This window comes from Porites lutea, chromosome 4, assembly GCF_958299795.1.
Source record: "Porites lutea chromosome 4, jaPorLute2.1, whole genome shotgun sequence".
In the NCBI taxonomy this organism is placed as follows: Eukaryota; Metazoa; Cnidaria; class Anthozoa; order Scleractinia; family Poritidae; genus Porites; species Porites lutea.
Genome location: NC_133204.1, coordinates 2,529,150 through 2,551,131, shown reverse-complemented (window position 1 = coordinate 2,551,131; position 21,982 = coordinate 2,529,150). Strand labels below are relative to the sequence as shown.

Here is a 21,982-nt window from a genome sequence, read left to right as displayed (position 1 = left end):
TGTCTGCTACAACGTAGTGAAGTATGGAAGCAAGACCAATTTAAGCACTTAAAACTGCTTCGATATCTCCGAAATTGCTCAGAATGTAAAATGCTGCTCGAAACGAAAAACGTTGCCCGTCGAAATAAGAGAAGTTGCCAAAAACACAATACCCTGACAACCGGAAATACGTTTGCGTTTAGCTCAACTTTGAGGCCTGGTTACATATTTTCCAGTGGCGCCAAGGCTTGGGTACTAGGCGGTGGTTTTCAAAAGTAAACATGGCGGCTTCGGGGAAGAGGGCAGGCAAGACAAATGTTTTTTGGTCGAAAGATCGTATCCTTTCCGTAACATGTAGTACTAACTTATTGATCCCTGATTATGTTGCTAATATAATCGCTGATTCGTTTTAGTAAAAAAAATTGTTAAAGTAACACAGAATGATCTGACTTAAAACGAAATGTTCATGGAGCAAAATTACCAAATACTTTGATTTATAGTTAAGCTTATAGCTTTAGACCTTTCGAATTTACATTGAATGAAGGAGACCTCGTTACTTCACCCTTTACTTTGATATTTTAAAACTGATCTATATGAGACCCTTTGCCTTTTAAAATCCTCTCGTTTCCTTCGTTCACAAACCGGTATAATGAGGAAAATCTGAGGATTTGAAAATTTCCTTTCGACAAGAGAATTTCATTGTAGACTGAGATATACCTGAGGTGATGGTTACTTTTAATTTATTATTATTTGTGTTTAAACCTTGACTTAATTTTCTTGGTGAATTCAGCTAATGATCAAGATGACAAAATACTGAAACTGCACATGCCAGGTTAGATAGTACCATGATGGTAAAATGATTATTATATATTGCACTCACTCTCAGTCTTCAACGCAAAAAGAGAAGTTTCATTTATCCAAGTGGCCTTATGTTGTATTTATTGTATAAACAGTAATGAGATACTAAACCATTTCAGTTGATTTTTTTTGCTGCAAATGGTGTGATTTATTATGTAACAATAGCAATGCTACTCTTTTTATGTGTGGAGATGACATGTCATTTTAACATGTGAGGATATCATGTTTTTGTGCAAAAGCTCACCGGGTATTTCATTGGTGAATATACGATGATACTACAACAGTTTTTCATCCACGTGTTTTATGGGGACTTGTACTCATAATGTGAAGTTTTGGTATAAAAACAACTTGTTTTACAATATCCTACAAAATGAGTTGAAAAACAATGTTGAGCTTTTTACCAAAACCTGTTAACAACCTGATTTGTTGCAAGACAGGTTTGATCTGGGTGGTAAAACGCGCAACATCACTATTCAACTCGTTTTGCAGCAATGTTGCAAGACAAGATACATGCTTTTTGTGGTCAAGGACAAAACATGGAGCCAGGATCCATGGACCACTTATCTGGATGGGGTCGATGGACATTTTTTTTAAGAAGGAGTCGAAAGGAGAAATGAACAATAAACATTATGGCTGGCATCAAGCTACAGAAATATCGCAAACAAGGTTTGGAGGTGTTGATCGCTGATATTTACTTTCTTTCCCAGTCTCACTCTCCATTTTCGAATTTGTGATTGCAAGCAGCTGAGATACTTCATGATAATAGTTCTTTTTTTATTTCCAGGATTCAATGATGTGAATATATATAATTTATTTCTCTATTTATTCTCTGAAAGCTGTGCTTTCAACCCAGTTGTCAAACTGACTGGCCTGGCCAATCTAGACCTTGTCACTAAAACTATGATATTGTTGCATGCTGTTTATTTGCATAATTTAACTATACTGTTTTTTTAGGTGGGAGGGGGGGGGGGGAGACCAAAAAAAAAGTGTCCATGGACCCGGTCCATTACAGGGGGTCCATGTTTTGTCCTCACCTGTTTTTTGTTGCCTGTGTTATTGTACTTTTAGGGAAAGAGGACCCCCATTAATGCAGTTGGCTTACTATATGCAAATAGCTTTCAGAAATTTTAGTTTGAAAGTACTGTTGGTTATTCCAACTAGGAAAAATTCCTGGAGGAATTTTAATGTCTGAAAAAGTGGTGCTTATTTCCTTGTTGGAGTACCAGTATTCTAAGAAAAAAAATGTGTTCCAGTTTTTCAATCCCATCTTTGATACCAGTTTCAGGCTTTCACTGCTGTTTCTTTTTCTTTTCTTAAATCTTTTCTTTTTTTTTTTTGCTAACTGGGGCTGATTTATGCTATTTTCTTAAGGTAATTCTTAAGTAACAAAAACTCAATATATAAACTCTTACATGTAAATACAAGAGATACAAAAAGTGGTAACCAAAATGGAGACAAGAGTGCATTTTGATTCTAAAATTTACATGCAATACAGTCAACTCCCCCTTATAAATTGACACCTCTATAAGCTGGACACCTCCCTAAGACAGACACCTGTTTCAGAGTCACTGCTATTTATCGGTCATTTTATTGACCTTTTATGGTTTTTCAATTTTTGACACTGACAAGTTTGGGAAAATCTGTCAACACCACTGAAAAGAGCACCTTAAAATTAGTAAAATTGCCAAGTTTGAAAGTGATTTCTTGAAAAGGTATCACTTTCAAATTTGGCAGTTTTAGTAATGTTAAGGTGCTCTTTCCAGTGGTGCCGATGGATTTTCCTTATAAAATGATCCATACAAAATGTTGAAAAAACCATGAAAACGTCTATTCTCTCTATAAGACAGTCAGAACTCTAAGAGGGACAAAGAACACTTTTGAAACCATCAACGGACAATAAGGAAGAGCTTTATGTAATACTGTGAAAAATACCTCAAAACGCAAGTGTAGGTGCTCTACATGTCATTAAATTAGCATATGGCTCTATTGTAGTCTTGCTCTAGATTGTAGATTGTATACTGTTACCGTTAAGACTACGAAGCTGTGAACATTTGCTTGTACTGAACGTTTGAATAATTCCCTTTTTTCTGTTACAAAGTTGCAGTTTTAGCTGTTTTGAACATTTAGTTAAACAGGCTTCAGGTGTGTATTCACTGCGAATAGGTTCTGCTTTAGAATTACTTGTGTCAGGTTACCTTGACTCACTAAAAGTTTCTCTATCAACTATGACATAGACAATCAGGGCTGGTGCCAAAGGTGTCAACAAAGAGTTTCAACAGTGAAAAGTGAACAGGGAGAAAAAAATTACTTTTATTAAAAAAGAGAGATATTGTGTCAGGTAATGAGGTGAATTTTTTTGTCATTTCTGTTTTGGATCTGTTTGTCTTTGATATCTAGAAAAAATGGTAAACAATTAAAAGTAGACTTCACTCAAATTAAGTTGCCTTGTCTGAAGTAAAATTTACCAGTCCTTGTGTTTTGTTTGCCAATTTACCGATTCGATTAACCCTTTAAGTCCCAATAGTGACCAACATCAATTTTCTCCCAATGATATCCATACATTGTCACGAGATTACGTTATGAGAATTAATAAAATGATCACCTAAGAGAAAATGCTTTGAACTTTTATCAAATTCTCTCAACTCAATCTTTTAAGACATATGAATTTGTATGTGGATTTAGGGATAACTGACCGGTTTGCCCATGTAAATGGTAAACAACCACTGTGTCTTTGATTGGGGCATTTTCTTCATCTTGATATAGGTGTGTGCGACATAATTATTATGTCAACAGACTGAAAAAGTCATTTAAATAGTAACTTGTTTCCTTGTCATTTGAAAGTAAATTAATTATTATCATTATTCTCTAATCAGGGATGTTGCTTGAACCACACACCAATGTCAAGATGCCCATGGTGAGAAAACCAGTTCACATGATTAAACCAAGGGTTGTTACTCTTCAAAAGTCTAGTCATAATTCACTGGAAAAAAAGTGTTTCCCACTGAAAACAAGTTCCAGCTACACAAACCAAAAGAGAGACAGCAATGACTCTAATTCAGCTTCATATCAGCGTCAACTAATCCTTGGTAAGAGTCTTACATGTAGTAAAAATTCTCAGCATACAGCGGTATCTTGAATGTTTTATCAATGCTCAAGATGATTTGACCTCAGGTCAATGACCTAGGTGCAGCTAATGAACATCGTGGATTCTTTACAGTTTTCACAGTAAACCAGTGTTTGGATATTAGTGCTTGTCATCCAAACGCATCATTTAATTTAGGTTTTTCTGAAAACTTAAGTAGGAAGACAAAAACATTAAGTAGGCAGCAGGCTTTCAGCCAGACATTGAAAACTAGCTGTCCAGAAGGCATGTTTTCATATAAAACTATAACAGATTAAGTGAATTTTCCTTGTATTTCTTCCAAAAATGGGTATCCATAGGATGGCTGGACACCCTTCTTGCTAAAAACTTGGTAGGCAGCAAATTATTGAATTAAAAGTTGCATTTTTCTTGCAGCACACACTAGCTGTGTTTGGGTGAAGGTACATTGTGTGGGCAGGGAGGTTTTTTCTTTCATAGTGGGAGGGACAGGGGGCCTCCCCAAGACAAGTGCATTTTAGTGCATTTTGGGTGATAAGGGAAAATTAAAGCAGCGAGGATTGCACCTTTATACCTACATGTACATTTCCTTTACATTTGCTTTTGGTCCATTTCCCCCTCACGTGTTCCCCAGCACTCTCTATAAAAACTAGCAAAGAGGGGAAAAAAACAAACAAAAAAACAAACAAAAATTAACCAGTGCCCGTGTTTATCATCATGTTTGTTTTTATGGAGCAAATTAATTCCCAACTGAGATAATATTTTGTCAGCAGCCAGCATGCACTTGTGGTTTTTGACAATCAGGAAAGCTTCCTTGATTGCACCTTGATTTACATTTTTGTTAATTATTTCACCTTTTAAAGGTGAGAGACCCAAAAGAGAACAAGGGAGAAACACAAAGGAGTTTACTCTAAAGGAATTGAATCCTCAAGACAAGAAACGAGTGGCTAACCTTGTTAAAGAACTTGCTAAAGTTGGTGAGGAACGGGTGTATGCTGAAGAGAAACTTCAAGAAGAGAGGATGGCATTTGAAGAACGGCTTGCTATCCTGCAGGAAGAATATGATGCCGTTATTAAAGAGAAGCACCGTATCCTTTCTTGTTATGTCAATACTAAACAATCATTGGATCCAGAATAATCAAGGTCAAGGGAGGGGTTATCAACCGAAGCCGAAGGCAGATGCTGATAACCCTTATCGAGACCTCGGTAATTCTGGATATCACAAAAACCGAATCTAATAATTGTTTTATTACTTTCTTTCTCGCTTCGACATAAAATGTTTTCAAAGTTTGTGCCAACTCTTTCTTTTCCTCCGGTTCTGTCAGTTTTTTCTCTTTCATGTTATCAGAAAACAGCTCCTTTGCCACCTTCGTTGACCTTTTTGTGTTTTGTGAGTCCTTGTCTTCAACTATTTTTTCGATGTCTTGCTCGGTCAACGAAGCAGACCTGGAAGTCATGTTTTTGCTTCTTCACTGACGGCAAGTAACACAAAGCTCGCAAACTTGACGTGATTACCCTAAGAAATCATACACCACGGTCATACATGACATGAATGCCCGTGACCTTGAGTGTCCTTGACTTGATTATTGTATAATCCGCAGCTAGATGACGTCCCAGGCGCTGATTTCGAAAACTCACTGTACCCTTCCGGCCAATCAGAAAAGAGATAGTGAGTTGAATGGATAATAATTGAGAGTCACATCAGATACACTGTAGTTGTTCACAGTGAGAGATTGACACTTACAGACAATTACATATACGAATTACTGGATTTTGTCACCTTAAACCTCGACTCGTTGCCATGGACAGCAGCCGACTTTTCGCGACACTACCACTGGTTTCCCCGCGAAATGACGTCTGAGGAACGAGCGAAGTAATTCCATATTGATGACGTGTCACCACCCTGATCGCGACAGTACTTCTAATTGGTCTAGCGGAGAGGAAAATTTGCTTGAACCAATCAGAGGCATTGCGATTTAGGCAGTAACACGTCATCACTGTGGAATTTCTGCGCTCGTTCCTCAGCCGTCATTTCGCGGGGAAACCAATGGTAACGTTGCGAAATGTCGGCTGTTCCCAGGCTACTCTAGGAACGCATGAACTGTCTACAGGATTCAAGACAAAAGGTGGTTGAATTGAAAAAGAGGAACAGGTTAAAGAGATTGATTGTGCTCAAATTTAGCTGGACCCCCTTCACCGTTTTCAAGATTACTCAAGAATTGCGTAAATCATAAATTTTAATTTGTTTATTTAGACTGACCACGGTATAAAGCTAATGAATAGTAACTTGGAAAGGCTTTCATTTAAGTGATCCCAGCATATCCTTAACATGTCGTGAAGACCTGCAGAAGAGGTTTGTGGAACTACAGGAGCTGCTGGTTAAGTATCAGTCAAATGGAAGAACTCCATCACCAAGAAAACCTGTTAAAAGTGTAGCTTATGAACAAAAGGAAATACATCAGGTTTGAGACATACAATCTCTGTCTTCTAGCTCCTGTTTAAAAATATATAGATTACCTAAATCACTTTTCTAGTCCTCGTACGACGTCTTCCCAGGCTTTCTCGGTCAATGCTTTTCGGGAACGCTACTATCTGAAGCCCCGTGCAAACCGACGCAACATAGTTGGCCAACAACTCCCAACATTGTTGGATTTTGCATGTTGCGTCCGTTTGCACACCCTGTTGGATGTTGTTCCTTCTTGTTGGGAGTTGTTGTTCAAATTTTGAAGCCAGTCAAACTTTTAGCTACGTGCAAACGGACGCAGCAACTCCCAGCAATGTCGGCCACGGCAAGGAGACTCCAAAACTCGTTCGGACCTCGTGACCCGAAACGTACAGGCTGCGCGAAATAACGAGGTTAGGGACTAGGCTGCGTGAATCACTATCATTCTTTTTGGCCTTTTCAAAAAGTACACTAACATTTTTGGCTGAAAATCATTAAATTTCTGTTTCCGTTTATAATATCCTCGCTATGCACTATTAAAATTAGAACAACCAGCGCCGCTTCTGAACATTCTACAAGCATTGAACCGCTGACTACGATATTTGATTGGAAACACGTGCGTGTAGGTACAGTACATGGCTCATATACTTTTAAGTACATGAGACAACAAGTGAGAACGGAACAAGAAATAAACTACACAACTTGTTGTCCTTTTTTATAGTTTTAAAGTCCAAGAAAGACTGATGCGTTTTGGGAATTTTGTCTCACAAGCCGGCGGGAAAAAAGCATCAATATGCTAGGAAAGGAATATGATTGTGCAGTCGACAAAAAATGTTAAATATATATTTTTCAGGTCTCAGGTGACGTCTCATCAATTCCTCCAAGCGCACCTTCAAACAGTTTACCCTCCAAACCTGAGCTGACAGAAATTCCAGGAAATACAAGACCAAATACGAGTAGCACCGAGACTGTGAGTGAGAAGCTCAGTTCAAAGTCTCAGTTACCGTTACCTGTGATTGCTCCGCAAGAGAGAATTGACTCCGCTCCTCACGAGAAAAGTGAACCCCTTCATCAGTTAAGTTCTTTTCCTCTAAGTCAGCCAAGAGAATCTGTACGCGGGAAATCGAGCTTGTCACCGCAAGCAAAGCAGATAGCGGAAGGTGTACTTGGTGGATGTCCGCCTGTGGCTACACACACAAATGGTAAAGAAACTTCTCAGTCACGTGACCAAACCGTGATAATACCACATACCACGCCGGGAGATGTACCCGCATTAAATTCGTCGAATCTGCGTGAAACAAGGTAAACTTTAAGCTACATTCACACGCCAACGGACGAATTTTCGACCAGCGAAAAAATTTGACGGGACACTTCGCTCTGTTCACAGAGTTTAAAGTGATGGGCTCCTGGTTCACACGGAACTTTGAAAGGCTAGCCAGTAGGAGTCTCAAGTTTCGTACGGTTACTGAAGGTGATTGCGTGGGAACCGATCACCTAAACGCATGAATTTTCAACCGGTCGAAAATTCGTCTGGTGCCTTGTAAACACATCCTAATTCTTTGTCTTTTTAAGATCCTTATAACTTCCCTAAAATATGTTAAGCCTAACTTCGTAATTTCTAGGTAGTTATGTGCGTGAATAGGCCATGTCTTCCCGTGCCTCAGTATCAAAACGAGGTTAAGTGCTCAACCTTTGATATGGAAATGATTTTTCATTCTCACACAAATAAAAGTCATTTTCACAAGAAAGGTTGTGCACTTGGCCTCATTTTGATGGTGAGGGTTTTTGGAACTCGGAAGTGGCCTGTTCCTGGACCTGTGGGAAAGAATGTCAATTTTCAGGTGCTATTCGTACTTGTGATCACTGAAAGAGGGACATGTTGAATTGTCCATGGCTTCAAATATTTAAAATCACACGAAAAACAACATTGATAATTACCAAGGGCCAAATAACCATCTGTTTTAACTGCGGCTGTTCTGTTATATCTGAACAACAAAGTAGCTTGTGTGTGTGTGTGTTTCTTTGTAATTATTATATTTTATTTTTTGCCTTTGTTATTTGTTGTTGTTTTAGTTTAAACACATCCTCGTCCGTTACTGGTGGTTACCATGTCCCGTCGTCCATCCCCCAGTCACAGCCTGCGGTGCAGCATGGTCCTACAGTTATGTCCCAGTACCCGACTCATGAAAAGCACGTGTTTTCTGTGTTTGGAGGTTCCGAACCAAGGATACCACCACGAAAGAACGAAGATAGGTAGCTATTCTCTATTCATTCGGCAAACAAACTGCTTTCTTTAGTCCTGTAGTTGAAACATACAATGTTTGCAGGTAGCCATTACGACACCTGAATGAGGATCATTTGTTTATCCCTGTACCAAGATCTCCCCTTACAGTTAACGCACCCAGTCCAGGGGCCCGTTTCTCGAAAGTCCCGGTAACTTTACGGGCCCGATATCAAATATTCAAATCGAAATATAAACAATAAGAGCGCGGGTCCTAGCCAGCAAACTACTCCATTTTGTTTCATTGACTGACAGTTTTATCGTGTTAGATGCAAAACTGTTGAAACCTCGATCTTTAATGTAAACGGAGACAGCTTACCGGGCCCGTTAACTTTCGAGAAACGGGCCCCAGGGGCCCGTTTCTCGAAAGTCCCGATAATTAACGGGCACGGTAAGCTGTTTCCGTTTACATTAAAGACCGGGGTTTCAGTAGTTTTGCATCTAACATGATAAAACTATCAGTTAATGAAACAAAATGGAGTAGTCTTTTAGCCAGGACCCGCGCTCTTACTCTTTTTATTTCTACTTGAATATTTGATTTCAGGCCGGAAAAGTTACCGGGCCTTTCGAGAAACGGGCCCAATTCTCGAAAGTCCCGCTAACTGTACGGGCCCGAAATCAACTAATCAAATCGAAATATAAAGAATAAGAGCACGGGTCCTGGCTAAAAGACTACTCCATTTTGTTTCATTAACTGATAGTTTTATCGTGTTAGGTGCAAAACTATTGAAACCTCGATCTTACAGCTTACCGGGCCTGTTAATTATCGGGACTTTCGAGAAACGGGCCCCTGGCCAGGACAGGTTGGCCATACCACTAGGGTCTACGTCCCCTACTCTTTTTAAACAGTGGTGTGGGTTCTTTTACGTCTCACAAGAACCAGATAAGTGTAAGTGCTGTGAGACAGCACCTACGGTTTTTCGTCCTTATCCGAGAAGACTAGAAAGTCTAACAGTTTGCAGATGTCATTAAAAAGGCAACACTTTCTTCTCAGTTATATAAAGACCCTGAGTGTTGGTCCAGTAAGGGTTTGAACTCGCGACCTTCGATCCGCTCAGCAGACCGGCGTTCACCCAACTGAGCTAACCAGGCGGCGGTTACAGATCCTTTTGTTTTTGTACCAGGTCTTTCTCAGAAGCGTCTGGAGTATCAGGGAACTTCTCAGCTGAGCTGGATGCTGTGTACCGGTTATACTGCCGTGAATACGAGCTCCAATTACAACTGCAGCAACAACAAATTGAGCTACAGAAACAACAGTTACAGCTTCAACAGCAACTTCAACAGGTTGAGACCCTACAACAACAGCAGCAGCAACAGCAGCAGGAACAACAACAACAACAACAACAACAGCCACCGTCGTCAGTGAAGTCACCAAAACACGTGCTAACTGCTGGTCAGGTAATTTGTTTTGTAAACTCTTCGAATACAGTTCCCATAAGCGACCACCCAAGATGCGAAGATTTTGTGGTCGCGTACGGGCCGGGGGTGGTCGGTTACGAGAATCAATCAGTAGAAGAGGTCCAGGTCCGGACACCTTTTATTCACTTTGTGAAACAAAAAATTATGTCACGCAATTTCAAAAGTAGGATATGTGTAGCTCCATCCCATCATTTAAAGTTTCTCGTATACTCTGCGTAGCGTATTACAAACAGCAAACATAGAGATCACACCATGCGTCTAGCGGTCGCTTACAAATGACAAGTTGAAAACATTGGAAAATTATAAAGCGGTCAACACAAAAAGTGGTCGTTGTCGCTTATAAGTGGTGGTCGTTGACGAGAGGTTCTAACTATAGGGCTTTGACTTAGAAAACTTTGAAATTTTGGTCACTCATTGGAGGTGGTCGCCCATTGAGGTACGAAACGGCGGCGGCCACGGAAATGTCAAAAAAGCAATAGGTTTAATTAGCAAAACAACAACTCTACGCGTGCATCGCATTTTTTAGTACATTTCTTTGCAGTCCCTGCATAACTACGACGTAAAATGACCAAAGTTTAAGTTGACTTGTGAACGGGAACGGCAAGGCGATGAATTCTACTATATCTGCTCTTCTCTTCATCTCCAACTCAAATTCGCTTTTTTTAAGTAACCAGGCGAATTGGAATAATCGCGAAAAAAAGCGAAAGGATGCAAACTCTATTTTTGAGCGACGTTTTCATGGACGTCGCCGTTGTTGGATCGTAAAGTCCCTATAATCACACAAGCTACAACTGGAAATTATGATCACTAACAAACTAACAAAGTTGCAAGTATTACATCGAGTGCAATATCTGGCCTGATACCCTGAAGAGTAACACTTGTTATCGAGATAAAAGGTTGGCAAGTTAGCACAGCTCCCGATCTCCCAGGGTCCAGTTGTTCAGAAGCTGGATAGCGCTATCCACCAGGCCTAAGTAGTTGGAAAGGTAGACAATGATATCCACCGGATAAATCACTATCCAGTGGATAGCCTAATTGGTTTCCGCGCATATGGTGTTTTTACGAACATGCTCTTACCCTACCATAGGCTTTAACTGGTCGAATGAATCAACCCATAACAGTCGTAGAAGAGACGTCTGCTCCGTCTCCACTGCCCAGACCCGCCTCACAGCCCCGTCAAGTGTCACCAGCTCGATCTCTGATACCCACTCCTGAAGGTACGTGTGTTATACTGCTGCCACGGTCACTGAAGTCCGGTTGTATTTTAGAGAAGTCACCCACTATTTCCATTTTTTCTCGCTGTTATATTCTCACGTGCTTTCTCGCGTTCACAAATATTTGTTACAATCTTTAAGCCACTTGCGGAGTCTTTTTCTGTTGTCTTTTTTTGAGAGAGCACTGCCTGTGTTAAGTTTTATCTTCGTTGAAATATTTATTAGGTACTTGCGAGATTTTCGACTCTCCTCGGTAAGTTGCGTCCGTTATTAATTATCTTTGATTCCTTGTAGGTTCTTCTTCCATTTTGTCAAACGGTCGTTTCTTACCAGGTGCAGATGTACAAGGATCGAGGGCGGAGTCGTCTGTCGGAACGTTTGTATCATGTGCACCCTCTGAAGCTGAAATGTCTCGTGGAAGGGCAAGTAACAGGTTGGAACCCTTGCAGTATTAAAATTTAAATTGCTGTATATTCTTGTTAAGCTAAAAGTTTCTTGAGAGTTTGATTTAGGAGTGTGCGCAGGTTAAAGCATTAACTGAAACGTGTGAAGATTGTAAGGGGGCCATGTCACGAAGATATTATTGCTGTTATTGGTCAATTCTGTATTTTGACGGAAGTCATTACTTTGTGCCTCCTTTACCTACACACAAAATGCTCCTGCGCAGTTATGAAGAATATATCAAACAAATTTGATCAGGGAGCACTAGTTACCATAATAGTTTTTGGTGATTTTTGCAGGCAAAGCATAAAACTTCAAAAAATTGGCCAACTTTTTCAAGTTTCAATCCATGCCCATCCTTGCCATCCGTTACAACAAACGACAGCAAACAGTATCAATACCTAAATATAGTCTTCAATAGCAAAACTTGACCATTTTTTTAAAAAAATTCAATTGATGCGAAGACAAGATTTAACTTTTTAAAAAGGCAGCAAATAGTGTGACATAGCCCCTTTAAAAAGAGACGAGGAATTGTGCTCTCTCCATTTCTTAGTACGCTTCCTTAATTTTAACAATTTGTCCATTTATGTGTTACGCTTTAGCTGTGTTCATGTAAGTTATTAAACTCATCTTTCCCTTTCATGCCTAACTGTTAAAAACCCTGCGTGCAGAGGTTTCTTTCTGGCTTGGCTTTGTTTACAAACTAACAACGCGACTGACAAGCGACGCGAACGATTTCTTAAATGCTAGAAGCCGTGCCAGTAAGAAATCTCTGCTCGCAGGGTATTGCGTAATAATTTCTCGTCTTTTTTTCTTTTTCTTTTTTCATCGTTACGGCTATTTAGTACAACGACATAGTCATGGGATACTAAGATAACATCATTGCAGAAAATACTGGCCAGGCATATCTCTCTTTTTTTTTATTTCTTCATCGTTTAGAGTGAACTTTGGAAAGGAAAACAGAGATCCTGTAGTTCCAGACTCCCATGAACGAGTTATGTCTGCGCCTCCCAGTCTCCCTCATTCAAGGCAAATCTTGGAACATTATCAAGAGCCTCGACATCAACATGAGCTCATTGTACCTGCGACCCATTCAAATTACGTGAGATATTCGAGAAAAGATAATACCCAAACCTCTTCACAACGCATGACCGGAACTCTTGACGTTGTCTATCACAATGACGGTCTGTTGAGTTCCAGAAGCTCTTGTCATAGCAACCATACAGACGCTTCGTTTAGAGAAAGAAAAGATGAGGACTTTTATGTTGTGCCAAATCTGTTTAGTGGAAGAACAAGCAGTAACTTGTTTCATCCAAACGTAGGTCAGGAAAGTGCCGTTGAAAGAGGAGAGTCCATAGCAGAACGGCTTCAAACAGACGAAGGATCTAATACTCAACTTCCATTTCTTGAGCCTCGTTCAGCAAACCCGTATAGGCCAACGGGCTCATTGAACAGAGAAATTTCTGACAGTGATCAGCGGTTTTCCTTGTACAGTGAAGTTCACTCACGTTATGGCAGGTACGAATAAGTCATTTCAGGCTCGGTTCTAACATAATTATTAGAGGAGACTGGTTATGAAAAGCGGCAAACAACAATGATAAAAACAACAGTGCTGTAGTTTATGTTGGAAGCACCCTGAAAGTGCACAATCCTTTGTTTTCTGTTGGCAAATTGTTACGGAATAAATTAATGCAACGTTTTTATTGGTCAATACAATCAAAATGATAGGAATTCTTTTGAACGTTGTGCACTTTCAGGTCCACAAAAACATATAACAAAGGAGTCTGAAGGGTTTCATAACCATTCCACTCAATTAACTATGGTTCTAATAAACAACACTTACAACGCAGTACCACGTAATGGGTTGTAGTAAAATTTTATTTTCCAAATCATAGTGCAAGGAGTGACAAGTGAAGAAAAACACCGTCATTTAATTATTAAAGTCATGAAGTAAAAAGCTTAAACCATAAAGCTTAAATTGTAAAGATGAAACAATCAGCATGTCACGAGCTTTGGACTAACACCGGGCGGGCGCTCTATCCACTGAGCTACGGAGAACTCATGGAGAGATGGAGAGCGAGGCCATATACTAGGTTCATATTTGACCCGCGTCCTGCATACTGCTTGGATCAGCAATAGCGAGATCGTACTGTACGGTGAAAGAATGAAAGGTGGTAAATTTTATTCTCGGTGAACAAATGTGAAGATGAATTAATCAGCATGTCACTAGCGTGTCTAGGTAATTGAAATAGGCAAAACGTTTAGTGAATTAACAGCGTATAGGTAATAGCTTGAACTTTCAACAGTGAAAGTAGCAACCATAGCTTTGAAGTACTTTACTTAAGGTTTGCAAACTTCTCTTGTCTGCCCGCGGTAAACCTTCAGTGTTACCGTCCAATGACGCTGTCCTTCATCTTCCCTGCGAAAGTTCGCTTTTGTATATCAATATTTGAAATATTATTAATTTTTTAGGATACCATTAGACAGTGGATATCCGCTTTCAGTGGTGGACATTGTAGATGGGTTGGAGGGTGAGAAACATATCGCGCCTTGTGGTAACGCAGTGGTTGCTGACGGACTCGACACCTCAGACTCCGGTTACTCACAGGACACTTACAAAGGAACAAGTCCGCTGACCAGCGATACCGTTAACACAGATGAAGAGGAAGCGGCTGTTCTTGAAGATATTTTCTTTCTCAAGGGGAGGATGTGAGAGCTCTTTTTTTTTGTTTCCCTGAGCCCCGCGGTTTTCCGAAAGACTGATTAGTACTTATCCGGGAGTATGATGTTCAATCCCCCAATAGTATTAATCGTCTCTTTTTCCTCAATTTAATGAAGGAATTACACGCGCGCGCAAGTGTCGTGTGGCGAAGCCACGAGAAGCGAGGGCGGCAGCCTGAGAAGAGAAAAGAGAGAATTTCTTTTTTCGCGCCTCTCTCGTCTCGCGCCTTCAGTCATGGAACGTTTATTTCCTATAGTAAGGTATATCTATTTAAATTAGTGTCCCTGTTCATAGATCTCCATTTTCGTATCACTCAGGCTGTAAGAGAAGTGAAGAATGGTCCAAGCAAGGGAGAGAAGACTTTCAGTGTTTAATTTTTTTATTATTATTATTAAAGAGGTTTACGGGCGACAAAGAACACATTATCGTAAAGAAGCTTTAACATGGAACGTTCATTCTCAATGTATCCTGATGGGACACTCGTCTGCTCCTTCTGTAAACAATAAAATTAAAAGGGGTAGATTATTTCAAAGTTTTCTATTTAAGGGGAGCGGAAGAGCGGGTTTATGGGAGGAAAAGTCCTGCTCTCGTTACCTCAAACGATCGAACGCAAAAATTATACTGCGTGTCTAATCGAGCGCTGTTCAAAGAATATCTGAAGGGAGACTAGCAGAGCAATACTAGCTGGTTGTTCTTGTTTCTTCAGTAACTACTTATGTGAAACAAAGTGGCAATGACAGGAAGCCAGTCAAATTATCGAACTAAAAAAGATCAAAAGCTGTGCACTGAAAAGCGTACATCAAGCGTAAATTACAACTTACTATTATTTCCATCTTGAAGCATTCTGTAGTTATGCGCTTGATATCTTCGTATGGTAATTCTACCGACCATTCATTGGCCACGTCGGCAAAATGATATAGCAATGGCCCTGGAATAAAAATGTATTGGTAAAACAAGGTGTGCGCCACAGAGAGAAGGACGCTAGGGCCTTATAATTATGACTATTTAGGGGCATGTTCAGTTGATCTCCAAGAGTAAACTTAGACAAAGCGCTAATTATGGCAGGATTTTAGAATAGCGTTCGTTTAAACGTGGAAAATCCTAGATGTATTGTATTGTATTGTATTGTATTGTATTGTATTGTATTGTATTGTATTGTATTACTATTACTGTAATACTATTGTATTGTATTCTAGATGTACGCATCCGTGTAAACACTTAAGGGGGTCGGTTAGAAGGTTAGTACGGTTTGCAAGCTAGTATTCTTAGTGAAGCGCGAGTGACTCGTCAGACAGTCTGTCTGTCCGCCATTTCCCACATAGCCAGAGAGACAGAAATAAGCACATAATCAGATGAGCAGAAAGTCACAGGGCAAGATTTCAGTACGTTAATACGCTTCCCGCGAAACGCTCCAAGCTTCGGACGTTAAAAAAGATTTACTTCTTCCTCTCATTGAAGTTATTATAGCTGTACAATTGCCGTCAACTTACCGAGATTAATCCAATATCCACCAGGTTTCAAGAGTCTGGAAATATTTTCTATATAGGCGATGACACTGTGAGCAGTGTCAATAAAATAACACGTCACTATACAGTCCCAACAATCTAAAACAAAAGAACAAAAAATATATTTTATACATGCAGGGCGTTTAGTCGTAAAGAAAAAATTCTAGAGGAAATGATTAATGAATGTGTTAAAAACGAATCGATTTTTCCAACCGTGTACTATATATGCATTTTATGACATGAATTGTGATTAGTCAACGATCCGCTGATTTTCTTTCAGAACACATAGAGATCATTTTCTTTTTCTCGATATGTATCTATGACTATCATTTCTTTTTGACGATTTTGAGAGCTGCACACACTCAAATTTCTCGTCTACAGGACATAAACTTACAACAAAAAGGTGTTTGGAAAATTCGGACATACATGTGTAGAGGGTCCCCAAAAGGGTTCTTCAATCCACGCGTACTTTTTATCCCGAATCCCGCTCCGATTTTGCTTTAGAGTCCCGAATCCAGAGCCCGAAATAAGGGAAATTCCGGATCCCGAAAAACCTATTGACGACCCTCTGTGTACAATCTCTCTTCACTGTCTTGTGCAATCAAGTCTCTCTTAATGGACACCTCTAAAAGAACTGAGGACACCTCGCTAAAACTGACATTATTTTGGAGTCAAAGTTTTAGACTGTCTTTACGATAGACAGCTCTAAGATGGTAATCTCAACCAGGATCGCGTTTACCAATTGTACAAACCCGTCCGAGGTACTGAAGAACGGCCGCGAAAGCCAGAAACTTGAATCAAAGATAGGTATGGAACATGAATCTCCGTTTGGGACATTACATACCACTTACTGACCAAGAGTGAGGTCATTATAGGGAAATCTCAGACCGAGGCCTTGATGTACTGACAGAGCGATGGCGCAGTCAATACATCAAGGCCGATGTCTTAGATTTCCCTGTAACGACCGAACGCTTTAGACGGGCGAGATTAATAAGTTATTTATTAAAATTATGGCCTTACTGCGCTGTTCTTCCTCCTGTGGATAAAAAACTCACTCTTGCTGTAACTCTCTTCGTTGCTCATACTGAAGAAGTATCGGTATGCTGATATTTTTCTTTCACTTATTAAAAAGATAGTTATATTTTGTGTTTTTTTTTATCATTTTGCTTTCGCCCCTTGCGCTAGTAGCTTCTCGTCAAGCCCAGAAAAAAATTTCATAACGCGCGCCCGGTCATTACAAGAAAATCTTGCCCGCTCAGCGGCCAATCAGAGCGTGCGTACTATTGTAGCCATATAATAAAACCAGGAAAACAGGACTACCTTTTCAGGCGTTCTGTTGCTCCCGGAAATTTTCAGTTCTCCTGGAACGACCTGGAAAGTCATGTTCCGTCTATTTATACTTTACTAAATTTTGTCACATTTAAATTAAATGATACAAAATTCAGATGGAGGGGGCAAGGGAGCCCATGGAAGCCAATAAGGCTTATGAAAAGGACTACCTTTAATGTATATGATTAAATTATGAAATAAAATACTGGTATCGGCAAGACAATTTAACTAAACACAAACAATTTTAAGTTTAACGTTTGGGACATTTAACAACTGGTAAAACAGTACACCTACTTTGCTCAGTGTAGACTTCCAGAAAATCTCCTGCTGCCATTGAGAAGTTAAGGTCATCCGGGACATCTGTGGGGTCCACATCGGGAATAACTACAGGTCTGACTTGATCAGATGCTGATCTGTTGTTACATGTCTGGTGTATATATGGGTAGATTGTTGTGTGGTATTTTCCTGGTGCTCTAACAGAGAAAAGAAATAAAAAGAAAATTTCATTTTTTTATCCGGTCATTTTGTGTAACGTGAAGTGAAACATTTGTGTTTCTCACTTTATTTTAGAGCGCAATTAAATTGTAATTTTGTGAAAACTAATATGAAAGCTGTATTTTGTGAGTATTTAACAAAGTTGTGTAATTCCAGGAAAAGAAGTGAACAAACGTTCATTCAGTAACCCTTCCACACCCCCCCCCCCAATCCCATCAACTTCTGATAAGGAACAGTAAGCCAATATCCTACTGCTCAAAAGACGGCCTTAAACTTAGTATACTTGCCAATTTCCACAGTATTATGTCTAAAGCGAGCAAAGATTTGCATCCTCAATAATGCAAAGTTTTACTTTAATTTTACACAAAAACGTAATTTTACTTTATAAGAGAGAAATAGGCCCAGAAATTCCATATTGACTCACCTACGCATCCTACTGTAAGTTGCAATTTATGCAGTTGCGAAAAGAAGGCCTGATGAAAAATTCAGGCATTGCAATAGTTTGCAGAGGTCAGGGTTTTGATACCCGGCAAGCCAGAATTATTTCAGGCTTTTTTTTCCAAACTGGATAAGTTGCGACTTAAATTGCAAGTATGTTCTTTACATATTTTCTATTTCCAGTATAAACATAGTACCTTTTGGTAAGCTACTGGTATGATACAGTCACCGGTATTTAATATGCAGATCAACACTAACCTATTTAAGATGAAGTGTGAAGCAAAAAGCATATATAAACTCCACTCATTTCCTTGACAAGTATAACCTAAAAAGAAAACAAAAATACAACAAATAAACAAACAAACATTTCTGACTGTGTGTAGCTGTGGCTCATATGCATGTAGATAATTTATAAAGTCACATAGTGGTGCAAGTGCTTTTTCTGTACCTTATGTTTGTAAAGTACGAAAGGTGAAGAGAGATGGGGTTTTAACAAAATGAAAGTGATCATATTGCGGTATATATTATGAAAACAAGTGGATGCCTTGTTAGTCAATTACTCAGACCTGCCACCATCAATATTATGAAATTAAGTTATGATCAGTACATGTATCACTTTTTAGTAAAATCCAACTAGTGGTCTATTATCAATGCTGCGTTCTGATTGGTTGAGCTACCACTAGGCTATATTTTATAGCCCACTAGTAGCAAAAAGCGCCGGCTTTGAAAACCAAAACAATGGCGGCTGAATCGCATTTTGCTTGCTAAGTTGTTTCGTCTTCATATTTTTTACTAAACAGTTGGATTTTACTAAAACAATTATTCCTCTCACCCTCATGGCCTCTGAGTCAATAGCTACACTGTAATTTGGCCTTTGGCCTCATGGGCTATTGACTCAGAGCCCATTCAGGCTTGAGGAATAATAATTATTGTTAATATAAAGGCTGCCACATCATTTCCTGACCTTCCATGACATAAATTGTACTTCTTTTGCTCTGAGAAAACAGTTGACCTAGTCGCAATGCCACCACTGGTTTGCCCATGACCTGATGTTCGAGGAACTATTGCAGAAGTTTCATACAGATGACGCGTCCCTACCCAGATCTGGGTAGTGATGCATCATCAGTATGGAATTTCTGTGGTCATTCCTCAGATGTCACAGTGATGCTGTTGCAAAATGTCTGCTGTTTCTCAGGCTAGTCTTCCTAGTAACATCTTTGTCTAATGTTAATCCTTACTTAAAAATATCTCATCATATGATATAGTTTAGGCATTTCTTACCAAGCTTAGCAATATCAAACATCAGTCTGGCTAATCCAGCTCCTGGAACAAGGATTGAAATATCCTTCCTACTGGAACGGCAATTAAATTACATAATCATTAGGTTTTAACATGGTTATCAGCACTGTATGCTCACTTAGAAAATATATTATTGTAAAGACCTAATCAATGGTCACTAGCTGCTAATGGGTTTTTTCATAAATTACTGTTCACAGTTCTTTTTAGCAATTAAAATAAATTATGATCATTTGTTGTGAGTAAATGACTATATAGGCATAAAGTTTCTAAACCCCAACGTCCTGTTCCGTTAGGTTCAGTTCTGGTAAAATTGTAACTTCTTAGTAACAAAAACATTGTTTTTTTTAATGTCGTGTTTATTGTCCCAACTCTTGTTACCCAACACCTTTGACCTCCATCATCAGTAGTAGCTTTCAAAATATTATTTAGAATATTAATCCATTACTACATACCATTCACGCACTGGAAAAAGTCTTAGAATTTCATCAATAATTGGTTTGTAGCAGGCATCGCGTTCAGATTTTCCCTGTTATCAAAAAAAGTATAAAAGAAGAAAGAAAACAAAAATTAAAGAATTAAAAAAAAGTATATAATCACCACAATCTTAAAAATGTTCTGAACAAAAACAGAAACAAACCAAACATTTCTGACTCATGCCCTTAGAAGAATGATTATTATCTTACTTAATTCTGTAGACCAATCAAATCTGAAGTCATTTACAAAGTCAGTTGCTAGAATTACTGACAATGATTTTTTGTAACAATCACTTTTGACATTGTATGTTCACTAAGACTAATTATCAAATTCTCTCCTCCCCTGGGTAAGGTATCAAAATTAATGTGTACCCAAGAGGGGGTGTTACGGGTTCGATTTGACTAATACGGTATTACCTCATCACTCCAATCTCTAACAAACTGTTTCATTGTTGTTATTACTTTGTCCATGTCAAATCCACTGATTGGCTGGCTTGCGGGATCATTAGGAGCCTTTAGAAGGACATTAATATTAACACCAATCAAAACAACAATAAAACAAGATCATAATAAATGAAATTAAATGGACATGATAAATAAAGTAAGTAACTGTTAAATTCTACACGAGGAAGAGAAGGTTGTTGAGAGGGAGTACAGCATAGCAGATTATTAACATTAACATCATTATTTTCACAACAAATTGTCAATAGGAATATATCATAGAAATTTCCTTTATTTATGCACAAAGAATGATTTTTGTGTCAGAAATCACAGATTTCCATTTCAAGATTTGTAATGAAATGTTTCTTAGTTCATAAAACATAGATTTCCTAGATAAATACATAGGCCTTAATGTAGTTAAAAGTGTCCATTTTGCAAAGCAAAACTATGTATTGAGCTTTCTGTTTTATATCCATAGACCCTGAGCTATAAGTCCCCCCCCCCCCAAGAAAATAAAGATCAAAGTCCCAACACATACCCATTTCCAGTATACAGTGTAGCATACTTAAAAGGTGTTTTAGATAGATCAAACATTCTGCAGTTCAATAGAGGAGGTAAAGAGATTAATAATGGAATGGTCCACCTAGAATTAGATTACATGGTGCTTTTTTACAGAAAAATATTTTTTTAAAAATATATAATACATCAAAATATTAAACAGCAAATAGAAAGTGTTCACGACTTACCCCACGAATTCTTGTACTATCTCTGTTTTCAAACATTTCATTTGTCTCACTAACAATGTTGAACAAGAACTTTTGATTTTCTTCAATGCACTGTTCTATTTTCTTGAGATGATCTTTAAAATTTGGAAGCATTTCCTTGTGCCTTCGAGGGAGAAACGTATAGTTTTCTTTGGTTCGCTGTAGCTTTCTCAAGGAGTATTCCCTGCAGGGAAAAAGCAAGAAGTGATGATGTTAAATCAGCAAAATGAGGCTGTGTAAAGGCGGGGTTGTCAAAAACTACCCATTTCCAGTATACAGTGTAGTCCATGGGGTCTTCGTTTTAGTCCAAGGGTCTTCTTTTTAGTCAAAGGGGTCTTCGTGTTAGTCCAAGGGGTCTTCGTTTTAGTCCATGGGGTCTTAAGTCTTCGCTTTTGGGTCTTCGTTTTAGAAACACCCTAGCTAAGCTAAGGTCTTAAGAGAGAAGGAAAGTACGCGAACAAAGCAAAGGTAACTTACTTGTAGTATAAAAACGCTTCTATTACTTTCCAGAAATATTGCCTTTCCAGTTTCTCATCATCAGTTTCTTGACGACTTTCTTCATCGGAGAAATCTCTTGTTGTTCTTCCCTCCTCGGCATTTCTTCCACCGTCCGCCATGATGCTTGGTAGGTACTTCATGTATGGGGACATATATTGTACCGCTTTTTACCAAATTAACTTATAACTTCACTCTTTCTGCTTGGTTCCTTGTTGCCTTGAAGCTTTGTTCTCTGTTAACTTGTTGCTCTGTTTCCTTGTTTCCTACATACTCTGTTACCATG

The 21,982-nt window shown here is 39.0% G+C and overlaps 2 protein-coding genes across 2 annotated transcripts; one reads left to right on the top strand and one right to left on the bottom strand.

Moving 5' to 3' along the window:
* Positions 1 to 260: 260 nt before the first annotated feature.
* On the top strand, positions 261 to 14,454 carry LOC140933178 (uncharacterized). Its single transcript, XM_073382692.1, has 12 exons — positions 261 to 315; positions 770 to 811; positions 3,711 to 3,923; positions 4,801 to 5,025; positions 6,278 to 6,399; positions 7,234 to 7,682; positions 8,454 to 8,633; positions 9,786 to 10,059; positions 11,168 to 11,297; positions 11,589 to 11,727; positions 12,675 to 13,253; positions 14,208 to 14,454. The coding sequence occupies exons 1-12, from the start codon at positions 261 to 263 to the stop codon at positions 14,446 to 14,448; spliced, it is 2,649 nt and encodes an 882-aa protein (XP_073238793.1). The 3' UTR covers positions 14,449 to 14,454.
* Positions 14,455 to 14,799: 345 nt separating this feature from the next.
* Positions 14,800 to 21,819, bottom strand: LOC140934838 (carnosine N-methyltransferase-like). The gene is made up of 10 exons (XM_073384396.1): positions 21,679 to 21,819; positions 21,184 to 21,385; positions 20,414 to 20,509; positions 19,976 to 20,049; positions 19,506 to 19,576; positions 18,483 to 18,549; positions 17,586 to 17,764; positions 15,948 to 16,061; positions 15,279 to 15,385; positions 14,800 to 14,950 (listed from the first exon to the last, which is right to left on the bottom strand). Exons 1-10 carry the CDS (start codon positions 21,816 to 21,818, stop codon positions 14,849 to 14,851), a joined length of 1,152 nt encoding a protein of 383 aa, XP_073240497.1. The 5' UTR covers position 21,819; the 3' UTR covers positions 14,800 to 14,848.
* Positions 21,820 to 21,982: the final 163 nt, after the last annotated feature.